Source organism: Gymnodraco acuticeps, unplaced genomic scaffold, assembly GCF_902827175.1.
Source record: "Gymnodraco acuticeps unplaced genomic scaffold, fGymAcu1.1, whole genome shotgun sequence".
Taxonomy (NCBI): domain Eukaryota; kingdom Metazoa; phylum Chordata; class Actinopteri; order Perciformes; family Bathydraconidae; genus Gymnodraco; species Gymnodraco acuticeps.
The window spans coordinates 1,894,108-1,908,619 of NW_022992090.1; the positions used below are offsets into that span (position 1 = coordinate 1,894,108).

General features: G+C 41.7%; 2 protein-coding genes across 4 annotated transcripts; one reads left to right on the forward strand and one right to left on the reverse strand.

Annotated features, from left to right (window-relative positions):
• Positions 1 to 1,773: 1,773 nt before the first annotated feature.
• echdc1 (enoyl CoA hydratase domain containing 1) lies at positions 1,774 to 5,607 on the forward strand. 2 transcript variants are annotated; one of them, XM_034202651.1, is made up of 7 exons: positions 1,774 to 1,805; positions 2,350 to 2,409; positions 2,972 to 3,147; positions 3,274 to 3,416; positions 3,851 to 3,903; positions 4,017 to 4,127; positions 4,205 to 5,607. In XM_034202651.1, the coding sequence occupies exons 1-7, from the start codon at positions 1,795 to 1,797 to the stop codon at positions 4,608 to 4,610; spliced, it is 960 nt and encodes a 319-aa protein (XP_034058542.1). In that variant the 5' UTR covers positions 1,774 to 1,794; the 3' UTR covers positions 4,611 to 5,607. The 2 variants fall into 2 exon arrangements, with proteins under 2 accessions (XP_034058542.1, XP_034058543.1); XM_034202652.1 differs by having other exon boundaries at positions 4,047 to 4,127; positions 4,205 to 4,610.
• Positions 5,608 to 10,653: 5,046 nt separating this feature from the next.
• On the reverse strand, positions 10,654 to 14,499 carry LOC117537454 (E3 ubiquitin-protein ligase rnf146-like). 2 transcript variants are annotated; one of them, XM_034202679.1, is made up of 3 exons: positions 14,071 to 14,245; positions 13,603 to 13,666; positions 10,654 to 13,288 (listed from the first exon to the last, which is right to left on the reverse strand). In XM_034202679.1, the coding sequence occupies exon 3, from the start codon at positions 13,274 to 13,276 to the stop codon at positions 12,137 to 12,139; it is 1,140 nt and encodes a 379-aa protein (XP_034058570.1). In that variant the 5' UTR covers positions 13,277 to 13,288; positions 13,603 to 13,666; positions 14,071 to 14,245; the 3' UTR covers positions 10,654 to 12,136. The 2 variants fall into 2 exon arrangements, with proteins under 2 accessions (XP_034058570.1, XP_034058569.1); XM_034202678.1 differs by lacking the exon at positions 14,071 to 14,245 and adding an exon at positions 14,337 to 14,499 and having other exon boundaries at positions 10,655 to 13,288.
• Positions 14,500 to 14,512: the final 13 nt, after the last annotated feature.

Here is a 14,512-nt window from a genome sequence, read left to right on the forward strand (position 1 = left end):
TAGACCAGAGAGCGAGGTATGGACTTCTGACAGTCTTGGATACTGTACACTGTATCCTTGACCTGTTATGTCTGTAGTAAGTCATGAATGAGTTTGGTTCCACAAGGATACCCATGTAGGGAAAAATCCCTCTGATTGGTTATTACACACTCATAATGAAGGGTCAAATGTAAGGATTCACTGTGTCTGAATAGCTAGTAAATAATTACACTTTTAAGGGTATGTCCAAAAACATCTAACATGAATGAATCTTTTGCATGTATTATTGTAACCATTTCCTTCCAAAGTAGATGATTCTGTAAGTGTTTATTTAGGGGTGGTTGTTGAAAACTGAACAAGCATCGGTGAAATGTATTTATATATTTATATGCACCTGAAATTGGCCCTGATGCATGATGATTTTTGTGCATTAGGTATATTATGATTTATGATGCTATTACTTTTGTACTTTTACTGAAGATTTTAGATGCAGGACTTCTATTTGTATTTCTAATTTGATTCAAATGCTCAACCTTTTTTGAGCATCTCTCTGGAATGCTCAGTGTGTGTATGTTTTCACAAATATCTTCAGGGCTGTGAATACAGTTAGAGGATGTGTGGATAGAGGTGAAGAATGGATATGCTCCAAGTTACCATAGATCAGATTAGTGGACAGGAAGTGTCTCATCCTCCCTCTGTTTTGGCACATTTACCTTCCTTTTCCTGAATATGTTTTGGTCTTCGTATAATCACACGCGTAATAATCACACACGTAATCACACGTACATTATATATCACCAAATACAACAAACCTCAGAATGTACACAGATGCATTGGTTATACACAGAATAAGTATGGACCTTCAAGTCTGTGGCAATTTATATCTGTCTGTGTTTGCACAGTACTACGATCTCAGAGCAATTCACACTTTTTACTAACCTTTAGAACAATGTAAATCCCTTTTTTGGGATGATATTACGTGTTAGGAGGTAATGGCAAAAGTGCAAAGCTAGAACTCAACTATTGCCCATAATTCAAAAGTATGGGTGAATTTGCTTGCCTCCTAATCGTGAACTCTGTTTTGATATTATTACAACATTTAACATCTTTGAAAATAATACCTATTATGTTCATTTTAGAGACATTCAGTCCGGTTAGATAAGGCTTGGCTACAGATGAGACAAAATCCCATAGCACGTTTTTGTTTGACTTTTTGTTGACAAGACTTGGAAGTTACCAAAGTAACATGACTTTTAAAATTCAGTATGTGTAATATTAAATATGTATTAGTTCTTGTGCCAAAGAAAATGTTATTTTGATGTCTTATCTTAACACAGACACAGCATAGTGATGACAAATGTGACTACGTTAATATAAATGTCAGCTGCCCTTTGCCAAAACTGTATTATAACTCGTAGGCGTTGTTTTAATCCCACAGTCAATACAACTGAATAAGGACATGTGTGAGAGCCAGTAGACAGTAGTCTGTGTTTACACACTTGTGACAGACAAAGAGCAGAGCTCTCTGTGCAGTGCATTGGCCAATGATGTATAATAATGTTACTTTCGTGTTGCAGCATAAAGGAAAGCCTCTATTTGTAGTGCGTTGTGTAGAATGTATATGGTCCATGTAGCACGAAAACATAATGGATACATGTAATTCCTTTAATGCAAGAGTTGATATTTTGTTTTTTTCTGCTTGGTATTATACCGCCCCCCTGTGGGGACTTTGAGAAACTACATGTGTGTTTCAATTAGTTTCTTCCGAAGAGCTCTAGTTTCCGGTGGGACGAATTTCAGAGTGACACCAGGCGAATGTCAGCAAGGTTGGTGTTCGAGTCTTTTGATTCTCAGTGGTTTGTTATCATTAAACTATGGTGTCATGTTAAATATGTCTTACGAAATGTATGAGTTGTATCCGATTTTCGTTGGATGAGTAGGCTAGTGGCCTACACATTTAAGTTAGAAATGAATACTTACACCTTGTAGTTCCCAAATAAAGTTTTGGTTACAAATGGTTTAGTTTGGATGTTAGACAGTTCATAGTGTCAGCAGTCAGAGGAGTGAGAGGACACACATTTTTATTGAATGTCAGTGTTTCTTCTATTTGATTCGGATATATAGTATTCAGCATGTTAAGAATTCTTATTACTTTTCAAATGCTTCTATATCAATGCAGCATTTCATTCTTACACTGAACAGTAGGAAACTGCACTTTATATTTGATTTAAGTGCCAGTCAGTTTTATATAAATATTTGTATATACATTTTTAATTTAATGTATACTTTTTTTCAAAGCTTCTATATCTTGTGACAAAAGGACTCCACATATTTAAACCCATATTTTGTACCATCTGCATTCTGCTTCAGGATGGTTCTGTGTGCTGTGAGGCAGCATCTCCTGGGGGGCAGCCGTGGAGCCTGGGCCAGGTAAGGGAGTCTAGTCAGCATTGTTTATTACCACGCAGGTGATGGTAAACAGTGTCATAAATAAAGGAACATTAAATCTACCAAGCTGAGAAACATTAAGTCTAATAACCAAAATGCATTTCTCAGGCGCTTGGATTTGTGAAATATCAATCTATAAAAAAGTAATACATCTTTAATTCTGACACCTGATTACAATGAGTCCAAATCTGAGCTGTTTCATTCTCAGGGTTACACGTTTGTTTGTGTGGCTCTGTACCATGACCCTTCAGGCTGATGTACAAACCGGTACACTGAGGGAGTGTATTTTAAGTATTCATCAGTCACGAGCACCACAAGTATGATTTCCGTTAAGCAGTTTTGCATACCATTTATTTATACTGCAATTACACCTGCACGTTCAGTCTGATTTGAATGAATGTATCATTTAGCTTCAAGCACACATCTGATCATGTAAAGAACAACATTTCCTCTCTTTTTATTCCCGTGTAAGTGATGGATCTACATATAGATGAACTGCAATTGACAGGATATAATTCAACTTTTTGAATGTTGTTCCTATAAGGTTCCTGCAGAGACAGAGCAGGGGCTGTGTGTACTCCAGCGTCCATGGCTTCCAGCAGGAGGAGATCAGAGAGAAGCTGCAGGCCTTTCCTGGAGGCTCCATTGAGCTGCTCACACAGGAGTCTGGCCTCGCTGTGCTAACCATCAACTACCCCTCCCGCATGAACGCCTTCTCCGGTAACATGACAGGGCATTAACACTTCCTCTCAGATTTACTAGTGCAGATTTGGATTAAACTCATTTGCACACAATCATAAACAAATGACATATCATCCCAGTTCAATATTGTCACCTTTTCTTCAGGCAGTATGATGGTGGATCTGGAGGAGAGGGTGAGCCAGCTGGAGGGCTGGACAGACGGTAAAGGCCTCATAGTTCAGGGTGCCTCAGGAACCTTCTGCTCTGGATCAGACCTCAACGCTGTCAGGGCCTTAACCAACCCACAGGTAGCCCAGCAACAACATGATTTAAAGCAGTGACTTTAAATATTTTGCCTTACGAGTACCCTTTTTTCAAACCATTGATTGAACGGACAACCCCGGACAAAGTGACATATTTTATTAATATTTCACATTATATACAAGACAATTTATATATATTGTATATAATAAATATATACATGACAATTCAAGTATTAAATAACTGATAAACTGTACAATTAACCCACATTTATCTTTGTACAATGAGCCATTTGGGTTAATGTTGACAATACTATTGAATTTGAATGATTCAGATATGATTTTTTTCTTTTATCTTTAGGAGTTTTTCGTTCAAATACTTGCTGTGTCTGTTTATTGCTGCAATGTTTGCCTGTATCTCTGTACTTGTATCTTTATGTCTCATGGATGTAAACTACAGAATGTTTTTTTCTTCCTTGTAGGATGGGATGAAGATGTGTATGTTTATGCAGAATACTCTTACAAGACTACTCAGGTAAGGACTCTCTTTTTCTAATGTCTTGCAAAGGACAACGCCGACTAAATCAGCAGCAACCAGTCTGAGCTTACAAGAGTTGGAGTTTAGCTGTTATGTAATGTCCACTTCAGTACATTTACAGAAGAATGTCCTCAGTGCAGGCTGCCTATGATCTCTGTTGCTCTGGTGGAGGGGAGAGCTCTGGGAGGGGGTGCAGAACTCACCACTGCCTGCGATTTCAGGTGAATACGTACATTTATATCAGCGTTCATCTAAACGCTGATAATAATCTAACGTGTGTCTGTCATCTCTCTCATAGGTTAATGGCACCTGGCAGTGTGATCCAGTTTGTACATAAACACATGGGCTTGGTCCCCGGCTGGGGCGGTGCCGCTCGACTTGTCCGCATTGTGGGAAGCCAGAATGCACTGAAGCTGCTGGGAGGTGCTGTCAAAGTGGATCCAGAACTGGCCTTGCAGATTGGACTGGCAGAGGAAGTCCTGCAGGGGGAGGGGACGGGCACCCCCCTGCAGCGGGCTGAGAACTGGCTCAGTGTCTACACAAAGGGTCCTGCCCCAGTGATCCAGGCTGTGAAGAAGGTGGTGCTGTCAGGGAGAGAGCTCCCCCTGTCTGAGGCTCTGAGGACAGAGAAGGACGTATTTGGGATGGTGTGGGGGGGCCCAGCTAACATGCAGGCTCTGGCCAGTAAGTCCAAACACAGATGAGAGACCGTCAGCTGCTCAGATCAGCCAAGATCTTCAACTGAGACATTTGTAGAAAGCTCTTTACACATCTGAATTGTGTGGAAGAGAACTGTAACAGACTGACCTCAATAAACGATTTAGTTATAAAATGTAGACTCTGGAAATGTAGAGGCACAGAATAAAGGGTGAAACTTCATCATTTCAATAAATCAGATCACGGCATCATACTCTTATAATTAGAGATCCGTCATTATCACATACTTTAATGGTTGTGATGTATTTGATTTGTTTCTCTTAATGTGACATTGTAACAACTCTTTGGTACTGGTACTTGTGGGGGAAACTTCTGAAGCAATTGGAGTCAGAACTCAGAGAGACACGAGGAGAGCTGGAGCTTTGATGGCAAACACTGACGGGTTATTTGGAGCTTCGGCCGGAGAATTCACGAGACATGTCACGGGCCACGATCCGACCACACGGTTGAGATGCCTCAATCAATTCTGAAGCACCCTCCTGTAGTTCCAGGTTTTAACTAGTTCAGAGTGTAATAATCAACATTCTTCAATAGATAGACTAAACAGCTGCGGACACTGAATCACATTTGTTGTCGCTTATGGCTCGAGGTCATCTCCACCCTGAGAAGGATGTGTTCCAGGTGTCCCACAACAATAACTATCTCTGACGGAGAGTTGCCCGGTCATAAATGGGTAACAACAACAAAATGCAAAGATAACGGCTGCTCAAGGCTGGGCATCTGCGTCAGAGGGCGAAGGAAGACATGCAGGGCATATCATTCCCTGACAGTACTGATATTTGTTGGTAATATTGCAAACATCGTAGTATTTCCAGGTGTAAAAACTGAATTAACAGCATAAACAAAAACTCCATTGTTGTTGCGTAGGGGTTATATTTTCTCTTTACAATGAAATATTTGGCAAATCTAGTGTCAGGTGACCTTATAATGTTTTGGTTTCAGTAATACTCTTTATAATGATGCTGTATAGATGTATTAACCCTCTGGAGTCTAAGGGTATTTTCTCGATTTTTAGATGTTTTCTTAAATCACCTTTTAAATGTATTTCTTCTAACATGGCACATGTGTTACATATCAAAATGTTCAGGACAATCTCTAGTATTGCTATATATGCAAATGACTCACCTTAGAGCACTGTTTGATGAGATAAGTAGCTCAAAAGCTTAACATTTGACATCCGATTTTCGGAAAATCTTCAAAACTCTTGTGAAAACACAAATGTACTCATGTGATCGAATTGTTTTGGTGTTTTAGATTTGGTTACCAAAGTCTTAGGATTACAAAAGTAGTGACATATTTGAATTATACTGTATATAAATGTGTTATTCATGTCTAAAATGACATTTTATAAATTAAAATAAAACAGCTGTCAATCACTCTACTTTCACCACAGCAGGGACTGAGATATATCAGGACTGAATAATGACTTACATACCAAGCTTCATGTGATGTGTACACAAAAAAAGAATTGAGCATTAGAACTTTTTTTTTCAACCAACAATTTATTATAATACCAACAATGTATATAAATATAACTGCAAAATCTCACTATTTACAATATTGAACATCAGAACTTTTTTTCCTTCAACCAACTATTCATTATACATACAAATAAAAACAGCAAATACACACTTGTTACAATATTGAACACCAGAGCTTTTTTTCAACTATTTGTAAAAAACACTCCCTCACCACTCGACCCAACCATGGATAAGCGGGAGAAGATGATGGACTTTCACTCAGATTAAGTTCTCATGCCATGCCTCAAAGCAGTTGCGTTCCAGTGAGACACACAGGGCAACATCACACTGCTTGCACTTCCAAGGTGTGTCTTTTCTCTTGCCTTGAAAGTAGCAATGTTGGCATTCCCTGCGACCTGTGGTGGCCCTGTCGCTTGCTGCCTGGACATCAGCAATGGGCACAGGAAGATGAGCTGCAGGTGCCCGGACAGGAGGTGTATGGACAGGCTTGCCACAGAGCTCAGCACTCAGCTCCTCCATGAATGCTCTGTGTGTCATGGGCTTCTTCTGTTGTGACAGACAGACTTCCTTGTACATAATGTAGCTGTTTGTAGTGGCAATGTCCAGGAAATGATAAAACAGGCTCCTGTACCAGCGCATGGTCTTGTGCTTTGAAGAGTAGTACTGTATGAGCTGATCTGACGGATCAACTCCACCCATGTGTGCGTTGTACTCAGCAACAGGTGTGGGACAGGGGGTCTCTACTCGGGTCCAGGAGCCATCTCTCTGCTTCTGCCTTCTCTGCACGGTGTTGCCAGAGTATGCTTCATGGATGGTGGAGCAGACAGCTACTTCCCTGTTGTCCATCCACTTCACAAATACCAGTGGGCCCACCCTGATCCATCTTATGGAGCCTCTTTTGGATTTTTTTGTCAGGGCGTTAGTCTGTGGCCTTGGGCAGTCCTTGCGGTTCTCTCTGTAGGTCCCACAGGCAGCGAACTTTAGGGCATGGAGAGCCTTGAACAGCTTCGGGCTGGTGTAAAAATGATCCATGTAAATATGGTAACCTGTTCCGAGGTAACCTGCCTGCACCAGAGACATTACCACATCATACGACAGGCCATGTCCGGAGAGGATGTCGCTTTTACCAGTGTAAACAGAAAAGTCTATTGTGTAGCCATTCCTCGAATCAGCTATGACGAACAGCTTGAATCCCCACTTGGTTGGTTTGGCCTTCATGTACTGGGTCATTCCAGTCTTAGCCTTGGAGGCAACCATCCTCTCATCCACAGCCAGGTATTTATGGGGATGGTAAAAGGCCTTACACGCAGTCTTGATGGTGTCCATGAGGGGTCTCAATCTGAACAGTCGGTCATGGTGGGGTGTGCCCTTTTTGCTGTCGTTCTGGAAATCCTCATCAGGGTCGCTGAGATGCAAGTTCCAGGATATTGTCCTGTATCTGTCAAGCGACATGACCTGTGCTGGCAGAGGCACTGACAAAAAATGATCCTGCCTCCAGTAGTCCAATACATTGTCCAGTTTCAGCAGGGCCATGTATAGAAGCAGCCCCATGTATTTATAGAAATCCTCTACAGTCAAGTCAGTCCATTTGTAGGTTTTACCCTTTCCCATCTCCTGTGCAGCCCGCTTGTTTGTGTTGGTACAGAGTGTCTGTACTGTTAGTGCACTGAAGAACAGCTTGAACAGGTCAAGGGCTTTGTTTGATACTGTTGAGCTGAGCTGTGGCCCGGGTGTGCGAGCAGGTTGAAACCTGGAGACAGGGGGAGCAGTGTCAGGGTCTTCGCCTGTCTTCCAAGACAGTGGAGCTGGCTGCTGTGCAGGTGGGGGTGATGGTGCATGGGCAGCTGGTGGCTGTGTGGGAGGTACGTGTGCTCTACGAGACCTCTTTGCTGTCCGGGTTGATGGTGATGGCTGTGGCTGTCGTGGAGCTGAGGTGTATCTTGACCTTGTCGCAGGCAGAGATGGAGGCAGCTGTCGTGATGCTGGTCCGCTAGTCCTTGGTGGGGATGGCAGTGGTGAAGGCCCTTGATCCACGGTAGATCTCAACATGGTGGCAGGCACAGCTGGAGGCTCCTGGATAAATGTCATCTGTGGGCTGCTAGGCCCAGGCAGCTGTGAAACCTCTCTGTAAAACAAATACAAATTGTGGGACAATAATTATTACGAAGTTCAACACACACACACACACACCTATGTATTGTACTCCCCATTACTACATAGCACTCCCCACAAATGGCAGGCACACATATAAATAAATCTATGACAGTCTCATCTGTACAGAACAGTATGATCAAATAAAAATACATGTCTATAAATGTCTCCGTTGTGGGACAAATAAAGGATTATCTCATACATCTACACATGTAACCTTACTTATACACACCAAAATAACGTTTACACATAAATAAAGTTTACACAGAGTAAATCAAGAGTCTATTTTGTCCAAAGATAAAATTCATGACGAAAAAAATAAATGGCTGATGAATCTATTGTTCATTTTCGTGCTCCTCCCCACAAAATGGCAAATGCACATGTAAATAAGTATATGACAGTCTCTTCTTTACAGAACAGTACGGTAAAATAATCACAGACACACATGTAAATAAGTCTATGACAAAGTCTCATCTGTACAGAACAGTATGATCAAATAAAATACATGTCTATAAATGTCTCCGTTGTGGGACGAATAAATGATTCTTTTTATTCATCTACACATGTAACCTTACTTATACATGTCAAAATAACGTTTACACATAAATAATATTTACACAGAGTAAACGTTTACTAATCAAGAGTCTATTTTGTCCCGAGAAAAAGTTCATGAGGGGAAAATAAAAAGGTTGATAAATCTATTGTTCATTTTCGCGGTACTCCTCACAAAAAGGCAAATGCACTACAAGTTATATTTACACTTACCCATCCTCAAATGGATCCCTGCTGTCCCTGTATTCTTCTTCTTCAGAAGAGTCGAAGCCTTCAGGTTCTGATGAGCTATCTTCTTCACTGCCGCTCGCGAAAATAAAATCCAGCGCGTCCGCAACGGTAAAGTTCCTTCGAGTCATTTTCTCTATCTTCTTCACAGACTAAAAGACTGAAACTGATCGGAGACACCTGTTATATGTTTTTTTATTGGTGGGTAGGTCCTTAGATTTCTAGAGTGTCCATTGGTCATTTCAGACCGACATGGCTGCCGGCCGGCCGAGATGTCCTTGACTGACACACAAATCCACCAATCACACACAGTGTAACGCCGAATCAAGCTGCTTTGAGCGGCAATATTGGCTGCTGTGCCCTGGGTACAGTCTCACAGGAGATACTCTTGAAAAGCTACGATTCTATCGATTCCGCAGATATCTGAATCATATTTCTACTCCTTACAAGCGAAAATCTATGATTAAATACGTAAATAAATGTGCAAATGTCCACCGACTCCAGAGGGTTAAACAGTGCTGTATGATTCCATGGGTTTTATATTTTCAGCATGGATGAAAGCAAGGACCTTAAAGATGGTTCCCAATCTTCCAAATCACTTCTGTGCCCATTAGACAAGCACATGAACTCCAGGTCGCCTGAAAATGTGATTACGGTGGTGATTAGATCATGGCAGGAAGACAGCATGCAGATACTGACAGGGTATAACAAGCATGAGGCAGCATCTGTCTGTAGGACTGAGAGTAATGCTGCTTTCCTCTTTCCCTCAGGTGTGTAGGTTACTTCAGATTCCTCTGCAGTCACAGTGTGTCCTTGCTCATCCCAGCATTCTCATTCTTTCTATTCTACTGAAAAGCACGTGGGAAGTCACTAGGCTTTTTTAGAGCACAAGGCTGCAAAAAACGTTCAAATGTGCATACTTTTTCTGTCTTCAATTTCACATAATAAAATGTGCCCGTACAGTGAAAGGTCAGAGCAGGACGATTCCTGGAGGATGCCAAGCCTTTATCTCCCCCCCCAGAGGTCGTGTTCCCTGGCAGACACCCAACTGAGGCTGAAAGCTGCTGTGGTCTGAATACCTAACACCTACAAGGTGAGTGAGGGGAAAGTCACGAGTTGTATGATATAAAGAATAGCAATGACATATAGGAGAGGCTGTGCTGCATTTGTGGACATCAGTGTCAGCATATTTCTCCGTCTTACACCTGTTGGGATCTTCTATTTATAGCTAAGTCAGGAAACCACTGTCACTGTACCTCATTCTGCAATATGCAGTTTTTTTAATCCGTCTGTCTTTTAAATGTATGGTTTTATATATTATGTTATATGATTAATGCATATTAAATATCTCAGCTGTGCATGTAGTAGAAATAATAATAATCTTTTAACTCTGGAAAAAACTCGAGATGAAAAATAAGTAAAATGTTAGTGCACAATGAGCCCATTGATAGTCCTACTTATGTAACACTCAATACAATTCTATATTAAATATAAAATGACCAGAACGTATACTAATAACCAGAGACATGAGCCCAAGATTGATCATTTTAGGATGAAGAAATTACACAATTTATTCTTAAATTATAAATCATGTAACAAAAAAAGTTGCCAAGCGAAGATACGGACACAAACTTTATTCTTCAGAATGAAAAGGCTAAGACTGAGCTGATGATGTAAGCATGTAAGAAATATAAAAGTAACATACAACTTGAAATCTCTGCACGATGGCTAATAGCATTAGCATGTTGTTGTTCTCTTACGGCCTCTGACATCGTACAGATTTACAACCATAGGAAACGCAAACAAAACAGACACAAATGAAAAACATTTACTCAAACGCAACAAAAAAAAGTAATTCTCATCATCTTACCAACCAGTAGTGTTTAAATAACTCTCTCTTCAAACATGCACTAATCACAAAACTTTAGAAAAACACCAATTGAGAATACTTTAGTCGGGACAATAAGACTATGAATGAGGCTGCAGAGGCCTCAACAGCTTTAAAAGGAGAACACTGATACTTTACATTAAAATGCCAATTATTTAAACAAATTGGATATGTACTTCTATTATGCAAATGTCAAATGATCAAATCAAAGCAAAACCATCAGCAGGTAGTCCGATAATCCTGTGGGCTCCTGAATTAGCACATTTAGTGTGACATTTATATACCCAAAATGCATAACAGTAAAGTACTTCTTCCTTTCCTTTTTTTTTTATTTATTTTTTTTAAATGGAAAAGCAACCTCAAGATTTTCTTCCACAATGACATACTTTCCAAAGTTAGTTTACATTTCAGAATTGTTAAGGAAAGGCATTGATGATCAGTTAAATCTGAAGTAAGGGAGTTGTATAGGGAACAAGTAATCAAGGATTTCATAATTTGCATGAGTGGTCAGATGACTTGAGCTCTAAGAAGCCCATGGGCGTGCTATGTTAGCTGAGAGAGTTAAAGTGAAGTTGATTAGAATGCGACTGTTCATGATAATGATAAAGACACAGTTCCATTTCCAGAGTAACTACCCCATTATGCTTTCACCCTTGAATGTCACAGATCTGGCTAAGAATTCCCAGCAACCTTCTGGGTATTGGGATAATCCATTTCAACACAATATCTAGGATAGGCAAGTCAGGTTTAAGTTTTAGCCTCCACTTTTCTGGATTTTAAAATGAATACTGTATCTGCCTGCAACCAAATGGCCAAAAGTGACCCACCGTTAGTGTGTTACCTCACATCATGTGCTGGATAAAGACAGTTATGAGGTCCAGGCTCTTATCAACATGCTGTGTGCATCTGACTCATAACCAAGCTGTACCTCTTGTTTCTGTACTAAAACGTTAAACCCAACATTATTTATACTGGCTGGGTTTTTATTGACTGCCAAATCATACAGACACATCCGGAGCCTTGTGAGCCAAATAGAGGCACCAAATTCGATTGTTAAAATGTGTTTGTTTACCTAAAAACATGGGAGTATGTTAGGCCTAATCTCTCTTTTACTGAGCAATCTATCCACATCTGATTCGTGACAGCATACAGCAAGGAATAAATTAATGAAATGGAACATGGCCATTTGGTGGTGATGGTATCATGGCGGACTTCACACTTCAGTCACTGTACACTGGCCGTCAGGCATTCTGGACCTCCCACTGCTACTGGATGAAGAAGGGGGAGAGGCGGACTCAGCGCCTGGAGGGGCTCTGTTCTCTGGATTCAGTCTTTGCCTCCGTGGCCGATTCTCCCAGGGCTCCACCCGCTCTCCATCTCCCCCACCCTCTTCCTCCTCTTCATCCTCATCGTCGCTCCAGTCTCCAGAGCCAGACTCGTCCACGGATGTGAGAGGGTCAGAGGACCTGGAGGGCGAGGCCTCCTCTTCCTCGTCTTCTTCCTCTCCTTCCCCTGTCTCAGACCGCTCATTGGAGGGTGTGGGCCTGGGGCTGACTTGCAGCTGGGAGAGAGCATCCTCCAGGGTGGGGCTGCTGCTGCTGCCGGGCTGACCACCGAGGGAGGTGGGGGGTCTGGCTGTAGCAGTGGAGGGGATACCCGTGACCTGCTGCTGTGCACCAGCCAATGTGGTATCAGCCCCATCCGCAGAGTGTTCACGACCAGCTGCCCCTATAGCCCCAGCGACAGCCTCAGCGTCCAAACGCAGGCCCGCCACTCCCTTCTTGGGGATATCCAAAACGTCCCTCTTTATCTTGCGTCTACGACCATGCTCATTGCGTCTGTACTGCACCATGTTCTCCAAGTCGGCTACGTACAAAAAACCAGCAATCAGCATTTCAGCTGTTTTCTTGCCCTTAGAGAAAGCGTCCTCCAGCTCGCGGCTGGTTCGCTCGTCATACTGCCACCAACCATTACGGCCTTCATAATACCAGGCGTGATCACTTGCTGCCCCGGCACGGCCTCCTGCTGATGCTTTCAGCTCCTCCGGAGACAGAAGTGTTGGCCTTTCCAGGAAGTCATCGGGTACCTCCTGTCTGCAGAGGGCACAGCGTTTGCTCTGCCAGGATGCTCCCTTCACACACAGGAAACAGAAGACGTGATGGCATGGTAGCTGGACTGGGTGGACGCAGCTCTGCAGACAGATGGCACACTCCGGTACCGAAAGTGCTGGAGATGAGTTGCTGGAGCCGGCGCATGACGATTCAGCACTGTTCCCACTTCCTCCACCACTGCTGCCTTTCTTACTGGATGGAAGCGAGCTAACAGAGTGGTCTACCTCCCCACAACTAGCCATCCTTAGGAAGTACTGAGGAAAGAAGACAATATATTATATTGGGCCTGTTAGGATTATCATATTATCCTATATTAGTTTAAACGATAAAATAAAAATAAATCAGTATTTCAAAAATGATTATTAATGTAGTTTTAAGATAACACGTTCTATAGAGATACATTACTGGCAATAAGCACTTTTATGCACATTACATTGAATTGCATCTTACTTTAACTTAAAAGCAAACAGTCCCGAGATAAGGTCCAATTTAGAATCATGAATATCCAAAGATACCAAAGTCTATATGCCTTCTGTAATATAAAACAAGGCTGGTATTTGATACTTACTGGAAATACCCTTAACGCTGATGTATCATTAGGAGAGCTGTTGGACCTTCACGTTTGCCACTGCCTAAAGGAAAGGAGAAGTGTGTCAAAATATATTTGATTTTCAACTGTTCTGAAGATAAAAACAATTATGTTTTCACGGCACACATAATATCAAGTTTTTCTTTACGTAAGCGTCATTGTGACCAAAAACTGCATTTCTACCCTAATGTTAAAACGGATTAGCTACAAATAACTACGTTAATTCACTCAGCTATGACTGAAATGTTGGAGTTAACTTAAGTCTGTTGAACAAAGGGCTGCTCTGTTAACTGTGACAACAAACACAGAATTGTGTCAGCTAGCCGTTTGAGCTAACGCAGTTGGTTCATGACAGTTTACGGTACTCGAGTAAAATCAACAGCTAACGATCTAACATCCACACTAACAGATGACAGTATAAAACCACACTTATTTAGTTATGCTTACGTTAGGTACATTAAGTAAGCCGTTCGTTGTCACCGTTACGAAAGTCCAAACTCACTCAAACAGTACAGAGGGATTTTCTCGACTAGCAAAGCTACCATAACAATAAGACCTGTTGTAGCTATCGCTGGCTAGGCTGATAGCTGTGACTCCAGCAAATAGACGGAGTTCATCTGACGGTGCTAGCTTATTTTAGAAGGGCGGCACAAACATTAAGGGTAAGCATTTCCTCACGAAGAGACAATAAAACGACTACGCAGGAAACATACCGTTAAATGCTGCTGTGTTGGTCTGGTGTGCGGTTACAATTCGGGTAACAACACAATTTTCTAAAGCTAATCTACCGACATCCAATGTTAACTGGCTTTGTTTTCCTCCGAAAAAGGAGATGAGATAAAGACCACGACGTAACAGTACGTGCTGACGTACTGTGACGTAAAATGGT

Excerpts from the sequence above, each read along its gene's own strand:
- echdc1 (XM_034202651.1), top strand. Across the intron at positions 3,417-3,850 it reads GGGCCTTAACCAACCCACAG|GATGGGATGAAGATGTGTAT; the intron begins GTAGCCCAGCAA and ends TCTTCCTTGTAG. Across the intron at positions 3,904-4,016 it reads ACTCTTACAAGACTACTCAG|TACATTTACAGAAGAATGTC; the intron begins GTAAGGACTCTC and ends TGTCCACTTCAG.
- LOC117537454 (XM_034202679.1), bottom strand. The coding sequence starts at position 13,276 with ATGGCTAGTTGTGGGGAGGTAGACCACTCTGTTAGCTCGCTTCCATCC.